Consider the following 22029-nt stretch of genomic DNA (forward strand, 5'->3'; position numbering starts at 1 on the left):
GGAAATGATGCGCTGCTGCAGTTTCCCTTGTTCAATCGCTCACGAACAATTCATTATGAGCGCTTCTAAGAAAATGTAATTCTTTCAATTTTCTAAGTATTATAGTCTAATAGTAATTTGAATAATAAAATTAACTGGTAATATAATTTTCGTTCATGGCATAGTGTATGGCTTTGACAAATTAAAGAATATATGAATAAACTTCACCCTGACCATGAGAGCAAAGTCCCCTAATGAATTAGCTTGCATATGTGTATCTTACCACAAATTCATTTTGAGAAAGGCTGTATTATTTATATGTACATGTGAAAGGTTTTTGAAATTCCATCAAACAGTGATAAAAAATTGTGTTTATTGGCAAAAGAATACAAATGAAGCCGAGTCTTCAGTGAGAACACAACAGAAAGTAAAATAAATGTGCAATTATTGATCATCCATCAATTAGACTTGAAAAAAGCCTTAAACAAGTTCTATCCACAACCTTGGTTCATTTCAGATTGCCCGCTCTTCAGTAGCAAATTTCCGTCTATAGAACATGGCAAATAACTCACTGTAAGGGTGTGATCTAAGCATCAAACTACTGACCTGCAATGAAGCAAACTTTCAGCGAAGATTATAATCACAAATGAATAGAGTAAAGAATACTGAATTTAGGTCTGAGCCCATTGTGTGATGTTCACTGTGGCTAATGCACTCAAATTTTTTCAAATCAACATTGAGGTTTGGTCACACAGAAAGAAATGTCCCCACATTCAATGTTAAAATCAAAAAAGGATGTTTTGATTGTGTTTTCAGTCTCTGCTCTTAGGCTTTTGTGGTGCCAGTGCTCCTTCAAAAGAGGCAGAGACAGGTACGCTCTTGGGTTCTCCTAAATGTAAGCACTCGTTGACCCGGAGCTGACAGCCGTCCTTTAACATGTGAATTGCAATTCTGGCAATGTTGCGGGAGTCATCCAGACCACAGTGGGGGCGACCTTCATACTGCATGCCAAGATTCTCCAGCATGCAGATCAGTTTAGTTTGAGAACGAGCAACCTATAAGAGACCAGCATTAGAGGCTTTAAACTTGATTATTTTTTTACTGCTACCAGCAAAGTCTTTTGTAATATGTTCTCTGAAGTACAGACCTTATAATATTCAATTTATATACAAAATACAGATTTTTTTTAATGATCAAAATCTGTCTCTATCTACATTGAAAGAAAGAAAGTGATTTTGTAAAAACAATGTCATCTAAATTTAGTATAATTGACGAAATCATGCAAAAACATCCACCTTATAAAAATTCCCGTAAGACTTTCTGATGTTGATCCATTTTCTGGCAAACTGTGGGTATCTTAAGCGACTCAATTTACATTGAGTATAAAGAAATTTCCCCATGTCCCATGAACTAGAGAGGAGAAGCAATGTTACTCGATGTAGTTTTTGCAAGTTATGGCATTGCATATTAAGATTTGTGATAGGCTAAAAACTGATATTCCATCCTTACCCATCTGTCAAAAACGTATATTTGTACTTTGTGCCAAGTTCCTTCTCCTTTAACCAAGAAGCCGCTCGCTTGAGAACTGTATAGAATGTATTCCCCTCATCCACCATTTCCTGACAAAACAAAATATGTTAAGAAGCAGAATATTAAGTTTTTGAGGCAAAGAAACAAAGGCTATAGAGTTCCAATGCCATTTCTATAGAAACTATGAACTACATATCCCAACATGTCAATGGTTTCATTAAGTAAGCTATCTGTTACAACTTACCTGTGTTATTCCTGTAAGCTGTGTGCAAAATTCAGAGAGCTGTGGGCTTACTTCTGGCTTCACATACTCCTGAAATGTGTCTACCTGTAATGACAGTAACAACACCATAACAAGCACGTTCCCGAAGAATAAAATGATTTTAAACAAGATGAAAGTATTTGTCTAATAATAAATGCTCCGAGATCAGTCAGTTAAAATAAAACTCAACTATCCATAATAACTTCCATTTGTTTCCCATACATCTTTTTCTCAACAACTCACAATCTCCAAGGTGTGCGTGTCAATCAGAACCATGGGGAACTCGATTATTTCATGGTTGTAGTCAGGTGGGTTATTCTCCTCACACGTTGCCTCGAAATCAACCACACAGATGTAGTCGTAGTACAGATCACTGTTCCCTCCTGCAGCAGAATGCATCAGTTTTTGCTTTTTGTAGTAGCTTTTAAGGCGTTTCCTCAGCACATCCTTAACACCCCTGGAGAAAAATCAGACAGACAACACTTGATTACACAAGGCAATAAAAGAGCAGGCAGCTCAGAATTATGTAACAGCAGGTTGAGACATAACACATAAAGACCAAGTACACATTACCGGGAGTCAAGCTTTAACTCTGCACATTTTGCCCGCAGCTCTTCTCTGGTCATTCGGTTGATGGTTCCGTTAGCCACTGCGATCTCCTTATAAACCGGATCACTGAAATCTCCTTGATTTGGGGAGGATGTTTCGCTTTCTTCATTGTAATCAGAGGCGGTCTAAGGGAAAAAAATAGTTTATTTAGCGCCATCTTCCCTTATTTTTATACAATTGAGTTACGTTTCTACACTGATAATTAACGTTGGCTCCATATGTATGTTAAGCAACTAATGTAAACAACAGCGGTCTAGCGCTTATAAGATGGTTTATGAAAAGAAAAAAACAAAACTGGACTTTATTAATAAAAACTCACATTAGAGCAGCACTCTTCGTCCTCATCTTTCCTGGAGGCGTCTGTATTATTTCTGTCAGACTGGCATATCTTCTTCTGGGACTCCATGTGTTTCGACAGACTAGTTTATTAGCTCATTCCAGAAGCACGTCTGTTTTTTACGCATTCGCACTCTTTTAAACTCGTTTTTTCGAGATATCAGCTCAAGGCTCTTATGCCAATTTTTCGGGATATTTTCTATATCTAGATTAATACTTAAAGCTAATGCAAAAACTTCAAACCAGCGATTTCCCAAATGTGCGCCAAGCAACTGACGCTAACCTGTGACGTCAAGTAAGAACCAATTCCAAAATAAAAGCACTTTTCAAAATACAAGCCTCTCAGTTATTACAAAAGACGCATAAGAATTTGTATCGCTTTTTCAAATTAAAAGCGTATTTGAAGAGTTATATTATCTTACATATAAAAAGTGAATACATTTTTACTGTCCATTTCAGGTAATAGCAATAAAATAAAAGCATGAAAATCGCACTCTTCACGTAAAACTGACTTTTTAAGTTTAGGTGGCGCTTTATCTACAAAAAAGTGACTCGACCATAAGTGAATTGCCTTGAAATCCTTTATTAACTGTTTTCAACAACAAAACTAGGAGAACATTTAAAATATTGCATTAAAATGCAATGCACCCAAATCTTGTATTGAATATGAAAGTCCTTAAAGTGGTCCTGACAAATCAGTTTTCAGGTATCAACATCTAAAATAGGTGACAAAAACACACTGCAACAAATTAAAGTGCATTCATTACCCAGAAGAAATTAAATAACACACATCAACATAACTGTGAAACAATACTAATATAATCCTGATGTGTAGACAATTACAGTGAGAATAGCCATCTCAAATTTAAAAACCAGTCCAATTAGTTTTTTCTTAGCATTAAAAACTGGTAGTCAATGAAAAACACATATGAAATGTATCAGATTCTAACAGCATTTATCTGTCTAGGTTAAATGAAGTCAAGTTTATTTTCATGGTTTCACATTCATGGGAAAAAATACCCTTCTTAGGACAATCTCTTTCTGGCTTTAGCACATATTAATTGCTGCCAGTTTGACTTTCTAATAGGAAAATAGCTTATTCTTTTCCCTGAAAGTAAATGGTCGCGATAAACAGTTTAGAATACATACTGGCCTGCAGATCTCAATAATAAGAAACCAATTAACATTGTATTGTTCTATAAGGTGCACAGACAGCGGTAGCATGACAGCATTCATAAAACTATATACAAACCCAAAATCCACTTGAACATACACAACCCTGCATTTAACTTAGTTGCAACCTATAAGCAATAAAAACAAATGTATTTGCTTCATAATTACCTATATTTTTCTCACCATGAACGGTATCTTTTAAAAACATAACCAGTTTCATTACACAACATAATCCATCATTATCGACAGTGTTTGAACTTCTCTAAAGTCCAATAAGTCACTCAAGGCCAAAGTACAAAGTAGAAATGTTGCATTTCATTGCTAGCTGGACAAGATTATCAACCCCAACTCTCAGTAATATGGACCAATGTCTTCATAGCCAGCGTAACTGGGCCAATTGGGAAAGATACCATGAGAACATCTAGGGCTGCCATACCGATCAAAATGAATGTCCCAATCACTCACACCATATCGCTCATGGCCACCACTAGATTCAACTGAACTCTTTTTCAGCACCGACTGCACGATTCTGTAATTCTGTCCTTGGTTGTTGTCCCAGAGCACGAGTCCATTGACCTCATAGCAGATGGCAAACTCAATACTTTCATGTGGAGCCACCTGATCAGGCAAATTTGCTTCGAACAAAAAGGTGTCACGGTTTAAACCGGTGTAGGTGTCATGTACATACTGGCATTCAACATCAGTGTAGCTCTTCCAAGTGTCAAACGTAAGGCGAAGTTTAACAGACTTCTCAAAGGAAAGGTTTTTGACTTTAACCGTACCTGCTATAGATTTCTCCTTAAGCATGCAGTGCTCAAGGCAGACGTGATCATTTTCTAGCCTTTGGCGAAACTTTACGTAATCTGCAGACGGTTGGTCGAAGTCGAGGGTTAATTTGTCCTTCTCTTCTGAAAGAGTAAGCGACGATGCAAAATACACCTCAATGTTGCTCGGGATTTCTACGGGGTCATCGAACTCAGAGAAGATCTTCACTGTTGTCAGATTGAGACCCTGGTGATCAGCAAACGATACCTGCTTCTTGGTCTTGCCGGGCACTGCCAAGGGTGAGCTGGCTCCCTTCAAGTCGGACTTCTCCCTGTGGGGGCTATAACTGAGCTTTGAACTTTGACACCGGTGTAGACATGGCCGGAGAGGCCTGCTGAATTTAGACTTTCTCTGGTTTAGGAACTCTTCTTTGGACAGATAAAGCGGCATGGCCAACTCTGTCGGCATAGTGGATTTGTCGGGAGGGCAGCCACGCACACTGAAAATATATAAACGTGTATTAATAATCAAATCATGTGTAACATTTCTTCCTCCAGGTCTGTAAACATTAGTTGAAAGTTGAAGTGCAAACAAGACTAACTCAAATTTCACACTTGCGCTACAGCACAGAATGCAATGCTTAATCGAAATTAAGTATGAAATCATCAGAACGTTTGCAGAGCATGCGGTGGTTAATATAAACTCAATAATTAAACATTATGCAAAGACAGAAGTAAGTAGGTCACACAAGTCAAACAAGTTTATCTCAGTTGAAGGCAAACTTTGTTTCAGGGTGTAAATGGCATGTGGAGAGATAAAACTGAACTACATGGGCACCCTCTAGTGTTCATAATTTATATCTTAAAAAAAGGAATTGAAAACTTTTAAAAGACCGAAATCCAATCGTCTACGAAAAACAAACTCGCCTACATAAAAAAACGAAAATAATCAACAATTCAGAAGCAATTGACAGTAAACTTAACTTATATTTAAGAAAAAAAAGAGAATTCACACAAAACTTTTCTGAACAAGTCATTATACACTCAAAGCAGTTTATGCTCCATAAACGCTGTGATGCTTTCCTGTTTAACTTAAAGGAAGAAATACAAGCTCTGGCCATACAGAACAATTGAACATTGTTGCGGCATGTCAACAGACACAACACAAATAAACAATTTTTCGCATCACATCACTGTCGATTGTAGCAATAAGCTAACGCAAGGAAACTTTAGAAGCAAACGGTTGAATTCACACCTGTTGGAGCTCATTTGCTATGGAAGCATTCGTCTCTGTCCATCACGCCATACCGTAGTACAAACGTTACCTTCGTCTACGATTGTCCTGCTTGCTCTATATCGTTGGTTTTGCTTAAATAATATCCGAGCGTTCCCTTCTGCTGTTAGATTTTAAAAGCGTTCAACTTTACATCCTCTGGACCAAGGTTGGTCAGCGTGCGTCTCTTCCTGGTTTTGTTGTCGTTTGCCTAGACCTGACCACTTATCAAATAGCAGTTTCCTCCCTACGATTAAAAGAAGCCCTGCCTGGATGAACACAAATGTAGAGCAGACAAACGCGTTAAATGGAGTTGTTGCATACCTCTGTTAGAGCATTTGACTGTCTTGTTTTAGTGAGCAGCAGGCTTCAGTTTGGAAGCGCACAACCCTCCCACTGACATGAGTGAGAGACTGAACTATACGAAGCACCAAAACTGCATTTTTGCCGAAAATCAGCCGGTGTTCACGTGGACATCCTGTTTTAACCAATCATCGCAGGCTGAAGGGGCATGCATGAACCTGGTCCGATCGATGCGTGTCACGTGACAAGGGACTGGGGTCAGTAGGTCAGGTCGAAAGCCCCCCACCCCCACTGTTGTAAAAATATCCACCACTATTTCTCCTGTCAACAGATGCATAAACCCAATAACCTTCACATGCATTCACTACCACAGTTGTGTGTGATTCACACACAAAAATACATGAATTTAATTTTATGTACAAATTTACCTGAGAATAAGGCTCAAGATGCTATGTGTTAAATTGCATTCAGGGTAGTAAGATTAACTAAGACCTATCAGAAAGAGCTTTTTTGCCAAATATTTTTTGCACAAGGAATTTGTTTTGGTGACAGTAGCACCCACTAAACAGAAACAGCAACAACAGTACACAAAGACCATAACACATAACACGATAGAATACAGTACATAGATGATTTAAATAAGGGCCTATGGGTATAAAAATGTACGAAATACAATACAATAAACATAAGATAAATATAGAGAGAGTAAAGCTATGTGTGTATGTAAATATGGACAGTACAAGTAAAAAATAAGAATAGACTATTCTAGTAAAAGGTATGTGCCGTACACAGCAGAATGAAATATAATTTTCAGAAAAAGTTGTTAAAAGAATAGATAGTGTATTATCTGGAGGATATAATTAATATTACACTTAATTATTATTGCACAGTTATTAATTGCACGGTGGGTAAAAAAGCATTTAACTGTTCAAGAGGTAGATGGCCTGAGGGAAGAAGCTGTTTTGTGTTTGGTTGTTTTGGTGTTCAGTGCCCTGTAGCGCCAACCAGATGGCAGCTTTGTAAAGAGATGATGGCTTGGGTGTGAGAGGTCCAGGGTGATCTGAGCCTATTTCTCACTCTGGATGTATACAGTTCTTGGAGGGTGGGCAGGGGAGCACCAACGATCTTCTCAGCAGTCTGAACCGTACTCTGTAGTGTTCTGATGTCTGACTTTGTGGCTGAACCAAACCAGGCAGTGATGGATGTGCAGAGGACAGACTCTTTGACTGCTGAGTTTGTGGTTGGTAACTTCTTAAGCCTCTTCCGGGCTTTTTTAGCAATGGAGCCAATGTGGTTGTCCCACTTCAGGTCCTGAGAGATGGTGGTGCCCAGGAAGCTCCACTGCCGCCTGCCACAGTGCTGTTCATGATGGTGAGAGGGGGGACTGCAGAGGGGTTTCTCCTGATATGAACTCATCAAGTCACCGTGAAGTGTTTTACAAAGTGTTGCAGCGATTATTATAAATGATTCATCCGTGCACACCATTATTTTTTATTATTAATTTGAACATTAATCACCTCTCCCCCTTTCAACAACAACTCTTCACCACATGACATAGCCTAAGCAACAAAATGTCCAGGGATTTTAGCCCTCCCCTCCAGGCCCAACTTTAGAATCAGAATAAGCTTTATTCGACAAGTCTGCACACACACAGGAAATTTGTTCTGGTCACAGGCGCTCTTAAACACACAGTGTACACATTGCACGAGAAACAGAAAAGAATATAAAATAATTATAAGAGGGGATAAGAGGATAAAAACTTAAATAATATAAAAAGGGAAAATTAAATTATGTGCAGTTGAATTATGTGTGCTTAGTAAGTACTGTATATTAGAATTGTGTTCTTTACGTTTTTATATCATACAAATAATAATAATATGTATTTACATAAAGTGAGTAAAGATATTGCACTTATATATATTGCACGTAACAACTAGGAGGTTATGGTGGTTGTACTTGCTGTTTAGGAATGAGTAGGCCTGCGAGAAGAAGCTGTTCTTGTATCTAGACGTTCTAGTGCGCAGTGATCTGCATTGTCTGCCTGATGGCAGGAGTCCAAACAGGTTGTGTCCAGCATGGAAGGGGTCGTTGATGATGACACTTACGCGTTTCTTAACCCTGAAGTTGAACAAGTCCTGGAAATTGGAAAGGGGCACACCAATAATCCTCTCACCTGTTTTAACAGTCCGATACAGTCTACTTGTGTCTGATTTGGTGGCAACCACAGTTGGGTTGAATTGTTCCGTCAGTTCCCGTGGTAGATCAAACTTTCTCAGTTGGTGAAGGAAGTACATCCTTTGCTGAGTTTCTTTGACAATGGAGTCAATGTAGGTCTCCCACTTCAGGTCCTGTGACATGGTTGTGCCCAGGAACCTGAATGACCCCATGGCTGTCACAGTGAAATATTGAGAAGGGTGAGTGGAGGGAGTTATCCACAATCCACAATAATCTCCACAAGCTTTAGTGTATTAAGTTCCAGGTTTTTTTATTAAACCAGACAGCCCGCTGATCAACAACTCCTCTGTATGCAGATTCATCACAATCCTGGATCAGGCCAATGATCGTGGTGTCATCTGCAAACTTCAAAAGTTTGACAGAGGGGTCATGTGAAATGCAGTCGTTGGTGTACAGAGTGAACACAGCCTCAAGGATCTCCAGTGCTGATGGTGAGGGCACTGGATGTGAATTTCCCCATCCCGAGTGAGTTTCGTCTGAAGGACTTTGGTATGATTGCAGTAGAGGGTGAGCTGAAGTCCACAAACAAGATCCTGGCATATGTCCCGGGTCTTTCAAGGTGTTGAAGGATAGAATGCAACCCCATGTTGACTGCATCATCCACTGTCCATGTTTGCTCGATAAGCAAACTGAAGAGGGTGTAGCAAAGATCCAGTGATGTCCTTTAGGTAGGCCAGGATCAGTCTCTCAAACGACTCCCTGGTCAGAGATGTCAGTGCAACAGGTCAGTAGTCGTTTAGCCCTGTGATCTTGGGTTTCTACATGGATAATGGTGGAAAAACAATAAAATGGCATTTAATATTTGTTTGAAAGCCAATTTTCTGTTTCCTATGAGTCAATTCAAGCTTCTGTGTGGAAACATTAGATTAGATTAGATTAGATTCAACTTTATTGTCATTACACATATACAAGTACAGTGTAACGAAATGTAGTTAAGAGTTGGAGCTGAATGGTAACTTTAACTTATCAGCCACAATCAACTGAAAAGAAGAAGCTGGTGAATGCGGATGGGTTCTGAAAAAGGGAACTAGGCTAAAACACACTGTAGATAACAGAAGAATAGCTGTTCAGACTTGTTAATTTAAAATAAATTGATGATGTGACCAACTAATAATGTGACAAGAAGAGGTCAAATAAACCGTAGGATGTATAGAGATCTGTAAATCTGGTGTTTATGTGGTAGGCTATTTGAATCACTATTTACAATTTAGTAATCATTCTGTAAGTATATACATTTATTTGTTTCCTTCAAACAACATGTAAATGGTTGACACATAGGTTCAAGTGCAATCATAGGAAATGTGCTCTTGAAAATGTTTTTAGACTTACTTCATTAACCACTTAAAATAACAGGTGATTTATGGCAACTATGCAGAAATGTTGCGGTGGGGTTTGTATATTGGCAACAGGGGGTCGTCTATGAACCTCTGTGACTGACAGAGCAAGGTGTGAGAAGTCACTAGGTGGAAGTAAAGCAGCTGAAGCATGTGAGGCATTCCTCATGAAGTTTTGCTTTCTAAAACATAACATATCAATGACCAACACATTATGAAGAGTTGTTTTGTATATGATAGACTCTTTCTATAAGTTGACAAGATCTTGATTATATTTTTGAGGATATTGCTGCATAAACATTAAGTTTGTAACGAGACACTAGACTTTTAGACATTGTAACATGGTCATTATCCTCATTGTGCCTGTTTATATCCAGGTTTAGATTAAACGTTCAACCCCAGATGATGTGGTTTCAGACATTTGGACTCCACTTTAAACATTTTAATAATTTGAAACAATTCTGTAATGTTGAACTTGAGGATAAACTCAAATGGCTTTGTAAACAGTTAAGCTGTTCGTAAGATAAGAAAATCACGATTCTCTTGTAAACATAGTGATTACAACAAGCATCAAGCTATCAGATGCACTTGGACAAGTGACAAGAACCTTTCATCCTGAACGCAGCAATATCTAGTGTTTACCAGCTCTGGTGATCAAACAACAGAGAAAAGAACTCTCGAAATCAGAGTCATGATATCCCTGCTGACATTTTTTAATAGTTTCCATCACAGAAACCAGTATGAACCATCAGCTCTTTACTATTGAAACTATTACAAAATTCCTTTATGTATTGTTTTTGGACCTTATTCTTGTAGGACTGAGTGGCGTTAACGTTACATCTACCAGACATAATCCCACAAACTGAAACCAAAAAAGATCCATATATATCAAAATATTTTCCATTAAAACAATGCATTTCCTATTAAAACCACTAAATCTATATTTCTGTGATTTTTTCTATCGGTTTACAGCAAGAATGACAACACTTTCTGCATCAAATACCAAAGTTTCTAATCTAACAAAATAATACGTTAAGCACAATTCAGTTATATAATGTAATCATTTAAGTTAGTTTAATTTAGTTTTTATTACATTGGTGACTATAAGCAGAACCTGCTGTTGTCATGGTAAATGTTGTACTAACCACAAATCACAGCAAAATTCTATCATTTTTCATTTCGTTATCTTTGAAACCGGAAGTTTTACTCTGACACTTCCCGGAAGTTCTCCCCGACTATTTTGGCTACCAGAGGGGGATCTGTGTGCGAAAATGGCGACGTCTCGTCGCACTTCCCAGCAGCAACAACAACAAAATTTATCCTCGCCTCCGAGACCGGGATCTAGTCCTCTAACGCCCCCCGAATCACCCCCGGACATTGGCAGATCTGCTACCGGTGCTGAGCCGGAGAGTCTCGGGGACCCGGAGATCACTCCCGAAACCTCTGCTCAGCTCCTTAGCACCTCCACCACCAGCAGCAGCAGCAGCAGCACCACTAGCCCCAGCAGCACTAGCTCATCTACAACCGGCGGGGGCAGTAGTGCGGGATCTACTCCCGACTCCAGTAGTGCCAGTCCTGGAGGCAGCGGCTGCGGGACGAGTGGGGCTTTTAGAGAGCTGTTTGAGGCCTGCAGGAATGGGGACGTGTCCCGGGTGAAAAGACTTGTGGATTCGGTCAATGTAAACGCGAAGGACATGGCCGGTCGAAAGTCCACCCCGCTTCACTTCGCTGCAGGTAACGTAAATATTAGTTATATGCTTGCGATCAATCTCGACCTGGATAGCGGCCAGAAAGACAGACTCACGGTTAACGTTACCTTAAAGCTCGCTGGATAAACTCAGTACGTCGGGGTTAAAGGCGGTTTAGGACAATTGGGACAGGGGTTATAACAATAATTTGGCCAGTAGGACAAACGTATAACGTTAATGTTTAGAAGTTAATAAATAATCGAAGGTATATCGGGCTGCATGTGTTTGTTTCGTTTGGTGCTGTGTCCGAAAGAGAATAAAGTTCATCGTGCGGATCAAAAGAACTGAAATAAACTGACATATAATCAAAATGAGTATAAAAAGCATTAATAAAGTTACTGTTTGTACTCGAATGTCTAAAATAAATGCGTACTTTGACGTAATGGTTCTGTAAACTGAAACGGGAGACTCGCGTGTCCATTGTTAAACTCGAATCTATGAAAGAAAGCTTTTAAATATCGTTGTATTGCTTGCTGCTTAATAAACACATACAAATTACTAACATTAGTATATTTTTTAATAGGAACTTATATTTGATCACATATGTATATGTTTATAAAATAATAATCATGAAGAAATCTTTAGATTAATAAAATAAAGTGAGAATATAGAAAGTAACAGAGATTGTAACAAAGTGTTTATCTAGCTAGAAACAGCTTTGTAACTACTTATTACGTATTTTGTCTTTTTTAAGGCAGTTATGTATTGTGTATGTACTGTAACTCATGTAAACAAATATGAAACATCTTGACAAATGTCAAATAGTTCGTTCTTACTGTTGAAACAGGTTCTTGTTATCATAGCCAAAATCATAGATGTGACCTGTCTGACTGTTAATGGAAAGAACTGCGTAAAATGATTTTATTACTACATTTGACCGATATGCGTGTTATATACCTCGCAACCCTAAAAATATGAATATTTCTCTTTTTATAACTCGCAGGTTTTGGAAGGAAAGATGTTGTGGAGCATCTTCTGCAGACGGGGGCAAACGTGCACGCGCGTGACGATGGAGGTTTGATTCCATTGCACAACGCCTGCTCCTTCGGTCACGCCGAGGTAGTCAGCTTGCTGCTTTGTCAAGGGGCAGATCCGAACTCCAGAGACAACTGGAACTACACTCCACTCCATGAAGCTGCCATCAAGTGTAAAATAGATGTTTGCATCGGTAAGTTCCTCTCTTCTGTAAATGATGTATGGGTCAATGACGTGACATGTATTTTTTGTGTCCAAATTCATTATTTTCCTAAAAAGAATTTGAATAAATACATGTCATATATCAAATGGATCTACAATATGTCCTTTATAAGAAACCCTTTTCATTTTATTGAAATTCAATAGATTTTTTGAGTTAGGGTGTTTGAAAGACCAAAAATGTCAGGTGGTGCGACCGTCCGAACATACAAACAGAGAACAAAACTGAGAAATAAATGTTAATTTTCTCAATAAAATTCTTAATAAAATATTTTGGCATGATTTTATGTTAAATTTCTTATATATGAGGGGAAAAATACTCAGTGCTAAATACATTAAATGTATATTATTTTAAATTAAAATATGGTCGCACCACCTGACATTTTCTTATTTGTCATTGACCCGTATACATTTTTGACTGACTGAGAGTTTGGTACAAAAAGTTTGATTGTTTAACCTCAGACATGTTTCCCGAAGAAAAGATGTGGATGGACGCGGGTGGACCATTGTGGATTTAGCTAGTGAACTCGTCAGCTCTGTAGATTGAGGAGATGAATGGTACAATCTCGCTTTAGTGAATTTTGAAGATGTACGACTTTAATTTTTCCTGTGTTTTGCCTGAGGAGAGGTTCTCAATAAGGGTTAATCATGTGGCATTTTTCTTGATTAGCTGCGCTGACTGACGCTATTACACAGCGCTCAGCCATTAATCTGATCTTTACTGCTTGGTATTCATGAGAAATTTAACATGGCATTTTAGGGGCGAAGGGAGCCAATAGCATAGGATGGAGTGACGTCAAATGTTTCAGTATACAGATCACGGAATAATCTCTTTCCCCCTCTCTGTATTTGGTAATTGGGCCAGAGATTTATCCCTTGTTTCGGTCTTAAAATGAAAAGGGTATTTGATGTTGTCTGACAGAGATGTTTTCTTTTCATTTTGAATCCTTGCGTGGTTCTTTGCATCGCTCCAAAAGTAGTCTGCTTCTCACTGCCGTCTAATACAGAGTGCCCACTCTCTACAATTCTAACATAATCCAATTAAAGTAGTGAAAATTGAATTTAAACACTAGGAGATAAGAATTATCTCGGGGAGAATTCAAATGCCTGAAGACATGTATGTAATTTCTCATATTTTTTCAATCTGAGAAAGATTGAAGTAAATCTTCTCTGCCTTTTATTTTTCTACTTCTTTGCCAAAAAAGTTTAGTATGAACTCATTTTGGGGAGCTTTGGTTGAGTCATTCTTTGTAGAAGTTACATTTTGTAGATCAATCTGAAGGGCCCCAGAGTTATAAAACAAGGTTAAGTAATATCTTTCCTTGAAATCTTTAAGAATTGTGAAGAGTAAACTCTATTAAATTGAGTTCATCACGTTTTAAAGATATGTCGATACTGGTAGGACTGAATGGAAACTATTCCGTCTTTGTTGATGTTATCAATTGCCTTAATGCGTACTTAGCAACTTCTATTAAAATGTTATATTGTTATCGTCATCTCTGGGTGACGCCCTAATTGTTCTTAATCCTTGGTATGGCTGGTCTTTCATAGTCAGAAACTAAAATACCAAACATTTGGCTTTATTAGGATTTTGGGATGTGCCCTAACCTGAAGCTGTGTTTTATGGATTTTTAACGCCAGACAGAAAATATTGACACATTCGGCTTTAACTTTTTACTCACCTCGTGAATGATTCTAGTAATGACATTAATGACAATTTTTTTGTATTTATAATGGCCAATGTTTTATTCTGTCACCATTTAATGGTCTTAAGTATGCTCACAATGAATATTTTTATACATTTAATCAGATTCTGTTGTATTTATTTATTTTACGGATAAAACTGTTAAATGGAGATATAACAGTTTTATTTGTTTACAATTACTTAATGCGTTTGCTGACATGAACCAACAACAAATACTTCTACATCATTTATTAATCTTATATCATGTTAACTATTTATTATAAAATTTTAAAGTCAAACGTGGTATCTGTTAGTGTAAGTTAATTCACCATGAAATAGATGTACATTGATTAACATGAGTAAGGATTAAAACATGCTGAAAAACAATGAAAAACTTTGTGTTAGTTCATATTGATTCATGCGTTTACTAATGTTAACAAATACATCACTGTAAAGTCTTACCAACCGAGCTGAGAGTAATACACACTTTATGGTATCGTAAAGGTTTTTGCCTATGTTTATTTAGAGGATGCAAATGTCTCTAGCATCACTGAGCGTGTTGAGACATGTGCGCTACCTACCAGCCAATTTGTCCAGGCAAAATAAACATAAGACTAACTAGATGTGTTGAACTTAAACAACTGCTCCTTGAATTGTGCTGGTATATACGGATTCCATGCGGACACCTAAAATAATCCAAGTCATTAGCCCATAGTTTAATAAATCTGCATTTTGTTTACTTGTTGTGTCTTTCTGGCTAATCCAAGAACAGCCATGTTCTGATGAGCGAGTCTCCGCCTCAGACGTCACGCCCACGATCCGTTGGCTGAATGTCTGATGCATAAGGCACACTTTTTTGGACACACTTCGGCAAGATCAAAGTCGTCATCTGATTGGTTAAATTTCAAAGGATTTCCTGTACACGTGCGTGTCGTGTTCTTTAACGGACCGCTTGGAAACAACACAAACCCGTTTGATCTAAGAAGTAAACTGTTGTGTTTACAAAGGTTGCTATCATAATTCATCCTGATTGACTAAACGCTTAATTCTTAAAAGTATGCGAGGTTCACGGCATAAACGTATAATCATTTTGTTGCTGTCAACTTTTGACATGTTCATGAATTTATACCGGTCTCTAACTACTGGGACATTTCCACGGCTCTAAATATTAAAGCGGCTAAAGATGGAATGTGATTGGTTGCTTTACCTGTCAGTCATATGGCCAATTGGGCAGGCCTTGCCATAAAAAGAGGCGATAAATTCGGCTATGCAAGACTATGGTTGAGCTGACTAGCCAATAAATTGGTAATTCATGCTGTTATTGATTCTTCAATGAATTGCCATTCCAGTGTAATCCCCAATTGACTTTTAATGGACTGCAAGAGGTTTGTTTATTTTTTGTTGGTGATAAAAACATAATGCAAAAATCTACTCTTTGTTATGTTAAAGCGACTCCCTGCTTTTTCCTTCAAATAATAAACAGCACATGTTTTTGTCTCTGCATTTCAAAAACCCAAGCCTCTTGTGTCAGCTTCTCTGCTTTTTCCCACCCCAACAGGTGGTGTGACCTCCACCCTTTGATCACAATGAATAAATAATCGGCGTCTCCTCTGCTAATTACAATTTCTCCTGCTCTCTAGTTATTATTTTTGTGCCCGTCAGCTAAAAGCTGCAGGGGGGCATTTGGATTTAAAGGTTGTTTGCTGTCATTCCTGTCTAAAAAGATAGATGACGGTAATAGCAACGCATCTTTTTATTTTTGAATTTCTCCACACCACTCCAGATTCCTACCGGATGAGCATGAGTTTGTTCTTCGACGTCTATGGAGTCTGCGACACAAACCATTCTCAAAGCCTTAAACCATAATTGTCGTCTCTTATAATCCAGCGTGTTTTATTTCCAGCATTGCACCTTTATTCTTAGTTTGTGCGCGTTTGCAAACCCCTAAAGTCTTTTTTCCCTTTAGATTTGGGTTTATCAAATTGCTAATGATTTCACTGAGCACTAATGGGCATTTTCACTGTTGTCCAAGTCTGTTGAGAAATTTAATGAGTGCCATATCTGTGTGTTTATCCAGACCTCTCTGAATCATGGGGGAGCGGCGGGGGTGTGCGCATGGTTATGCATTAACCCGAGTGCCCGTGTTGTCTCCCGGGGTCTCGGTTAATCCCCCCTCGACGTTCGACTGTAATTACCTTACTGTTCTGTTCACACTCCTACTGCCAATTACTCGCGCACGGCTGTTGTTGTTTGTTCAGAGGGTCCCTATGACCGTAGGTCTCTGCACCTGTTGAAAAGGTTTGTTTTTGTGCCATAAAATGGCATTTCACTATGTATTCAGTGTCGCAGAGATCATCCAGTATGTGTTTGTGGGTATTTTGGTTTTGAAAATATAGTTGCTGTAATCTGTTGTGGTTTTAAAGAGTCACCTCTTAAAATATACATTATGCTACGTCCTTTAAAACACGTCTGCTACATCCATTAGTCATCGTGTTGCATCCTCAGTGCCTGTCGCCTGATGGATGGGCAAGTTTTCATAAGTACTGCAATGCATTCTAATCACACCATCACGTTTCTGACACTCCGTGCCCACAAAACCCCCGCCCCTCTGCACCCGGCACTCGAGTCCTGTCATGACACCAGTGTATGCAAATGTGTTGCCTGCAGGGCCTTTATTGCATATTAATTTGCTTGTGAGGTCTGAGGGTAGCTTTATCTCTCAACTAAACCTTTTTCATCAGCCCTTGTTGTTCTGCATCCAAATCTAAGTCCTTGATGCTTTGGTGTATTTCACAAGGGTTTCAAGCTTGTCAGAAACTCTTTCTGATGAGAAATGGGTGACCTATGAGTCACTGCCATAGCAGCTGGAACACCATCATACTCGTCCGTTGCAAGAGCCCTTCTTTATTTATAACTTTCTTCAGCAGTGTTTACAAAAATTCAAACAAAACTCTCACAAGCAAGACTTTCATGAAGTGCCACTGTGAAGTATTGCTTTCTTGCAATGTGTGAGCTTTGTTGTCATCGTGTAGGTATTTTCAAATATTCAATTTTTTAGCTTAGTTTAATTGGCTGAAAGATTAGGGTAATTGTATTTTAAGTGCAAATATTATAATTTCTGCCTCCCACAATTGATAAGCGCAAACATTATCATAGTAAGGTGACATTGTTTATTTTTGGGGCAGAGTGGATATAGATGATAGGTGTTAAAATTATACCAAAAATATTAGTCGCGAGTTTTAGTTGTGATTATTAGTCGTAATCATTTATCAAAGTTATCGGTCACGGTTATTGATCTCGATTATTAGTCATGATTTTTGGTTCGCGATTATTAATCGTAAATGATCATCCATAACTATAGCTGTTAAGGTCTTTGCACATACGGTCCTAAATTTTCGCATGCGTTTTTCGTACTTGTCTCTTGTTTTACGGTGTCTCTGAATTGTTTAAAAAGTCACTCAAAATGGTTGCTACCAAAAAACGCAGAAAATCGAAAGCGGTACGATTTTTTTATGACGGACGAAAATATCGGAGGTATTTGTAAATGTGATTGACACAACGTGAGGTTGAATTTATTTTTTAACGTGTGGAAATTTCGGACTCAATAAGCAATGGGCTTTAGACTGTTTACACTTTACAACCCTTTTTGAGAAGTTTAAAGTCAAAGCAAATCCTCTTCCCAGCACTGTGGCTACAACCATGAAGCCAGGTTTTTTACCCTGTGTGTTATTTCACGCTTCAGGTGTCCTGCCTTTGTGGATGTCCAAGCGTCGACAGTGAGTCTCCACAAAAAGTCTGTCAAGTTGACAATTGGTATACTATCTTTAAAACATCTTTTATGTAAAACCACATCAGATCAGATCAGGTGAACCCCACACAAGTCGTTTTACACAGCAGTTTTTAGGCTGCTTACTGATTTTGTAAATAAATTGATTTTCACATACCACAAATGAATGGTTGTGTGTGTTCTGAAGGGAGTCTTTGTATTATTTTCTCAAGTCTACAGAAGCCAGATTTGTATGGAGTGGGAGCAGGGAGTGTGGAATCGGAGAGATTGTTAGTATTTCTGAGGAGGTTAGCAGAATAGACAGTGTGAGCAGAGGGAGGGGGACGCCTGTTAGCCTGTGTACACGTGAACGTTGTTGTAGGGAGAGAAAGAGAGAGCGAGGGGGAGAGAGAGAGACAGAGAGAGAGAGGAGACAGCTGATAGACGCTGCTCGCTCTATGTGCCGTGTTGTACTTGGCTCACAAAGCAGCGCGCCAGCGGAGGGTTTTCTCCATCTCTCCGTTAATTTCTCTCGGGGGCTGTTGGGAGAGAAAAAGGGGGAAGGATCAGAAAACATGCCTTGATATTCCACTCATACACCTGAGTTCCTGTCACACGCCCGGAGTCTGACTCTTTCAATAACATGGGCTTCTTCCTCCCGTCTCACTGCAGTGTGTGTTTTCTCGCGCGGGCTGTTTTCACTGCTGCTCTTGGCGCGCTGGCTAGCGATGCTTGTTTGTGTCCGCGCCATGCCGAGACAAGCCCTCCCGGTCAGCAGCGCGAGCAGCCCCAGCAGCAGTCTATGCCTGCCTGAGTTACGATACTGCTTATGTTTCCCCTGCACAGTGCTGCTCCAACACGGCGCCGATCCAAACATCCGCAACACAGACGGGAAGTCTGCCCTGGACCTGGCTGACCCATCCGCCAAAGCCGTGCTGACCGGTGAGTACTGGAACCTCATGTTCTCCATAACCATCTGTGCATGCTTTGTCTGTCTACATTCTTTGCTCTTTTTGCCTGTGCTTTGTGTTTATGAGTCTGAGCGTCTGCAGCTTGTTTCCCACTGGTACCCTCAGAATGATACTACCTTTAGACACAGCTTTTAAATCCAGCGGAATTGATACATAGCGGTCTTCTACGTTAGGTTTGTTTGTGTAAAGTGAGACGATTGTCGTCCTTGAACGCTGCTCTGTCTAGTGTGCTCTCTTTTGTAGATGGATTGGGTGGTATGATGATTGTATGCTTGGTTCTAGGGAACAGAAACAGTATACTGTTGGGTTTTAGCAGTCGTGAGCCCACATTGATTCAGAATTAAATATTGGAAATAAACAAAGTTTTAGGATGTGAAAAGAATTTCACAAGTGGACCGGACATAGACTTTCACTGTTTTTGGCTAGGAAATCAACAAAATTATTTAAATATGGAGTAAAAACTCTTTTTGAATAATTCAGTGAATATAATACGTCATAATAAAGAGGTGATGCTGTTAAAAGTTCTTAATTGGCAGTAGATGCTTTAACTAATTTAAGCAAACTAAACCACAACTGCCATTGCGTTTGACTGAGATGCGCCACATTTGATGCTGTTGTACAAAACGAAGAATTAAATTCCTCAAAAAATATCAGAATGTCTTGGTTTGTTATTTTATGCAGTGTTTTTATATTACAGTTTTATATCTCACCCTCATGTTATTAAAAACAACATTACTACAACCAAACAACATTGGCTCCATTGACTTCCATTGTATGGACATACAGTATACATAGTCATATACAGGTTTTGTACATTTATGTATAGTGACCAATAAAAGTCGTCCACTAGTGATTCATCTATGTATTTACATCTATAATATACACACCTATGATAGCCAAACGGTTATTGATGCAGAACGTTGCTTGGCAGCTGTAAAGAACTAAATTGTTTGGGACATGACGCGCCCAGCTTTGTATTCTCTTAGTCCTCCCTTGTTATTTACTCCCTGTGTAAATAATCGAAAGCAGTCGTGACTAAATGCCTTGATATTGCCCATCCTTGTAGTATTTGGTGGCAGAGGTTCATGTACTATCAGACTTCATTGATCTACTACATAGTTCTCTTAGACACATTCTGATTGTGCTTACACGTAGTTGCATCATTTCGTGTTTGATAGCTACATCATTTTGACAAGGGATGTAGGAAAGCTCATGTCAGCTACATGATTGTGAGCAATTCTCCGTTCCGTTTAGTTATTGTAATATTAACAAACAAACCAATGGCTGTAGTGATGCATTACAAAATCAATAAGAACACTATTTAAACACATTAGGCTTCATTGATTCAATTTATGTGCATGACAAGGTTATAATAGTTTGGAACACTGTTGATCAGTCATTTCTCACATCACGGTAATTAGAAATTTGTTCTGCAATGAAAAATACATCCAGTCGCCTCGTGCATGAACAAGAGGGTCAGTTTTCAGGGCACATAAGTTATTGTGCAGATTTTTCCAGTGGCGTCATGAGGATAGAGAGATAGGCGAAGCCTGTATGATGCGCTTTGCAACTGTGGTGTTGGTGAGCATAAGAAATTAGGATTTACCATGAAAATCAACATTTAGAAGAAACACATTGCCTAAAAGTGATAAATCAGAAATAAGCTGATCGCTAAAGCCAATGGACTCGACAAAGCTAATGCCTTTTTTGCCTTTTGATCCTTTAGTCTCAGTCTGTCACATAAGCCAGTGCCTCCAGCCAGTGTATGCCTATTGCCGAGCTTCTGCTAGTGAGATTCACAGCGATTATATCAATTTTACACTAGTTTGAAATCTGGCACAAAAATCATCGGGTACGAACACTGTCCGGAATATTCAGGATGTACTTTGCACTTCCCACATCCTTGAAATGTTTACACACTATCAAGCTGAAGGCAGGCAGAGGGACGGAACTACAGCACTAGCACACAATACATCTTCGCATTAATCCATTCGTGTTTTTTCATTATGCATGTACACAGCGATTGCCAACAAAACACAAACATATGACTTACATTGACTTACCGCGTGCAGTTCATGTCTGACATCTTTTTGCACTGGGACCATCTAGCAGTTTCAAACGATCTCCAAACCAAGCATTATATCCACAGTTTATATAACATCCATCACTAAAATGCTGTGAACAAACAAACACCTGAACTTCTCTCACTATTGCATGAGGTATGAGCTGCATCTGCAGGCCCACAGCGCAGCCAATCTTGATGCAGCGCAGCCAATCATGATAAGCAGGTCTTCCTTTTGCTGGTTGGTTGGCGCGAGGGCGGGTTATTTTTTCTTGCATTGGGCGTGCTTTTCCGGGAGGATTGCCCAATAAAAGGAATAGGATCCCTGTGACGCAACAGGGATCCAGACTTATAAAAAACTTTCCGAATCAAGTTGGAGTGCTGGGGGAGTGCATCAAGCACAGAAATAATATGTCATACGTCTTACTCTTTTTTTTTTTTTTTTTGACAAGTTGACTATGTTAAGTATGAGAAGCCAGCACGTTTAACAGTGTTAAATATCAATGCTGGTATATTGTGGCATCCTTAGTTGGCCGGCTAAATGCCAGCTTGCACATTTTCCTGCTCTCATAGCCAGGGTGATGCCTTTGGTTTTGTGTATATAAATAGAGCAGGAGGCTCTGCGCTTTAGTCTCTGGAGTATTACAGATAATTGTTATAGATCCTCTTTTCCTGCCTGGTTACCTGACCCTGCCGAAAAGCTTTCCTGTCAAACCACCCATCGCCTGTCCAGAGATATTCATTCGGAATGATGTCCTGCCAGCTGTCTACGGTCACACCAGACTTTTTTTATTTCCTAGTAAGCT

The 22029-nt window shown here is 39.0% G+C and overlaps 3 protein-coding genes across 8 annotated transcripts in view; 1 reads left to right on the forward strand and 2 right to left on the reverse strand.

Annotated features, from left to right (window-relative positions):
* Positions 1 to 338: 338 nt before the first annotated feature.
* eri1 (exoribonuclease 1) lies at positions 339 to 3015 on the reverse strand. Its single transcript, XM_056731353.1, has 7 exons — positions 2700 to 3015; positions 2345 to 2505; positions 2015 to 2228; positions 1754 to 1837; positions 1489 to 1598; positions 1275 to 1389; positions 339 to 1034 (listed from the first exon to the last, which is right to left on the reverse strand). Exons 1-7 carry the CDS (start codon positions 2784 to 2786, stop codon positions 792 to 794), a joined length of 1014 nt encoding a protein of 337 aa, XP_056587331.1. The 5' UTR covers positions 2787 to 3015; the 3' UTR covers positions 339 to 791.
* A 268-nt stretch (positions 3016 to 3283) lies between these two features.
* On the reverse strand, positions 3284 to 6449 carry ppp1r3b (protein phosphatase 1, regulatory subunit 3B). Of its 3 annotated transcripts, none has more exons than XM_056731153.1 (2): positions 5979 to 6449; positions 3284 to 5153 (listed from the first exon to the last, which is right to left on the reverse strand). In XM_056731153.1, exon 2 carries the CDS (start codon positions 5120 to 5122, stop codon positions 4241 to 4243), a length of 882 nt encoding a protein of 293 aa, XP_056587131.1. In that variant the 5' UTR covers positions 5123 to 5153; positions 5979 to 6449; the 3' UTR covers positions 3284 to 4240. The 3 variants fall into 3 exon arrangements, with proteins under 3 accessions (XP_056587131.1, XP_056587128.1, XP_056587130.1); XM_056731150.1 differs by having other exon boundaries at positions 5909 to 6449; XM_056731152.1 differs by having other exon boundaries at positions 6251 to 6445.
* A 4548-nt stretch (positions 6450 to 10997) lies between these two features.
* Positions 10998 to 22029, forward strand: part of tnksa (tankyrase, TRF1-interacting ankyrin-related ADP-ribose polymerase a) — a 79220-nt gene continuing 68188 nt past the window's right edge. For 2 of the 4 annotated variants that reach the window (XM_056731126.1, XM_056731128.1), the window contains exons 1-2: positions 10999 to 11532; positions 12490 to 12714. In XM_056731126.1, coding sequence (XP_056587104.1) covers positions 11070 to 11532; positions 12490 to 12714 — 688 coding nt within the window. In that variant the 5' untranslated portion in view covers positions 10999 to 11069. Of the gene's footprint in view, positions 11533 to 12489; positions 12715 to 19036; positions 19133 to 22029 lie in introns of all 4 variants that reach the window. The other 2 variants (XM_056731124.1, XM_056731125.1) reach the window with 2 other exon arrangements.

Source organism: Triplophysa dalaica, chromosome 19 (assembly GCF_015846415.1).
Source record: "Triplophysa dalaica isolate WHDGS20190420 chromosome 19, ASM1584641v1, whole genome shotgun sequence".
Lineage (NCBI taxonomy): Eukaryota > Metazoa > Chordata > Actinopteri > Cypriniformes > Nemacheilidae > Triplophysa > Triplophysa dalaica.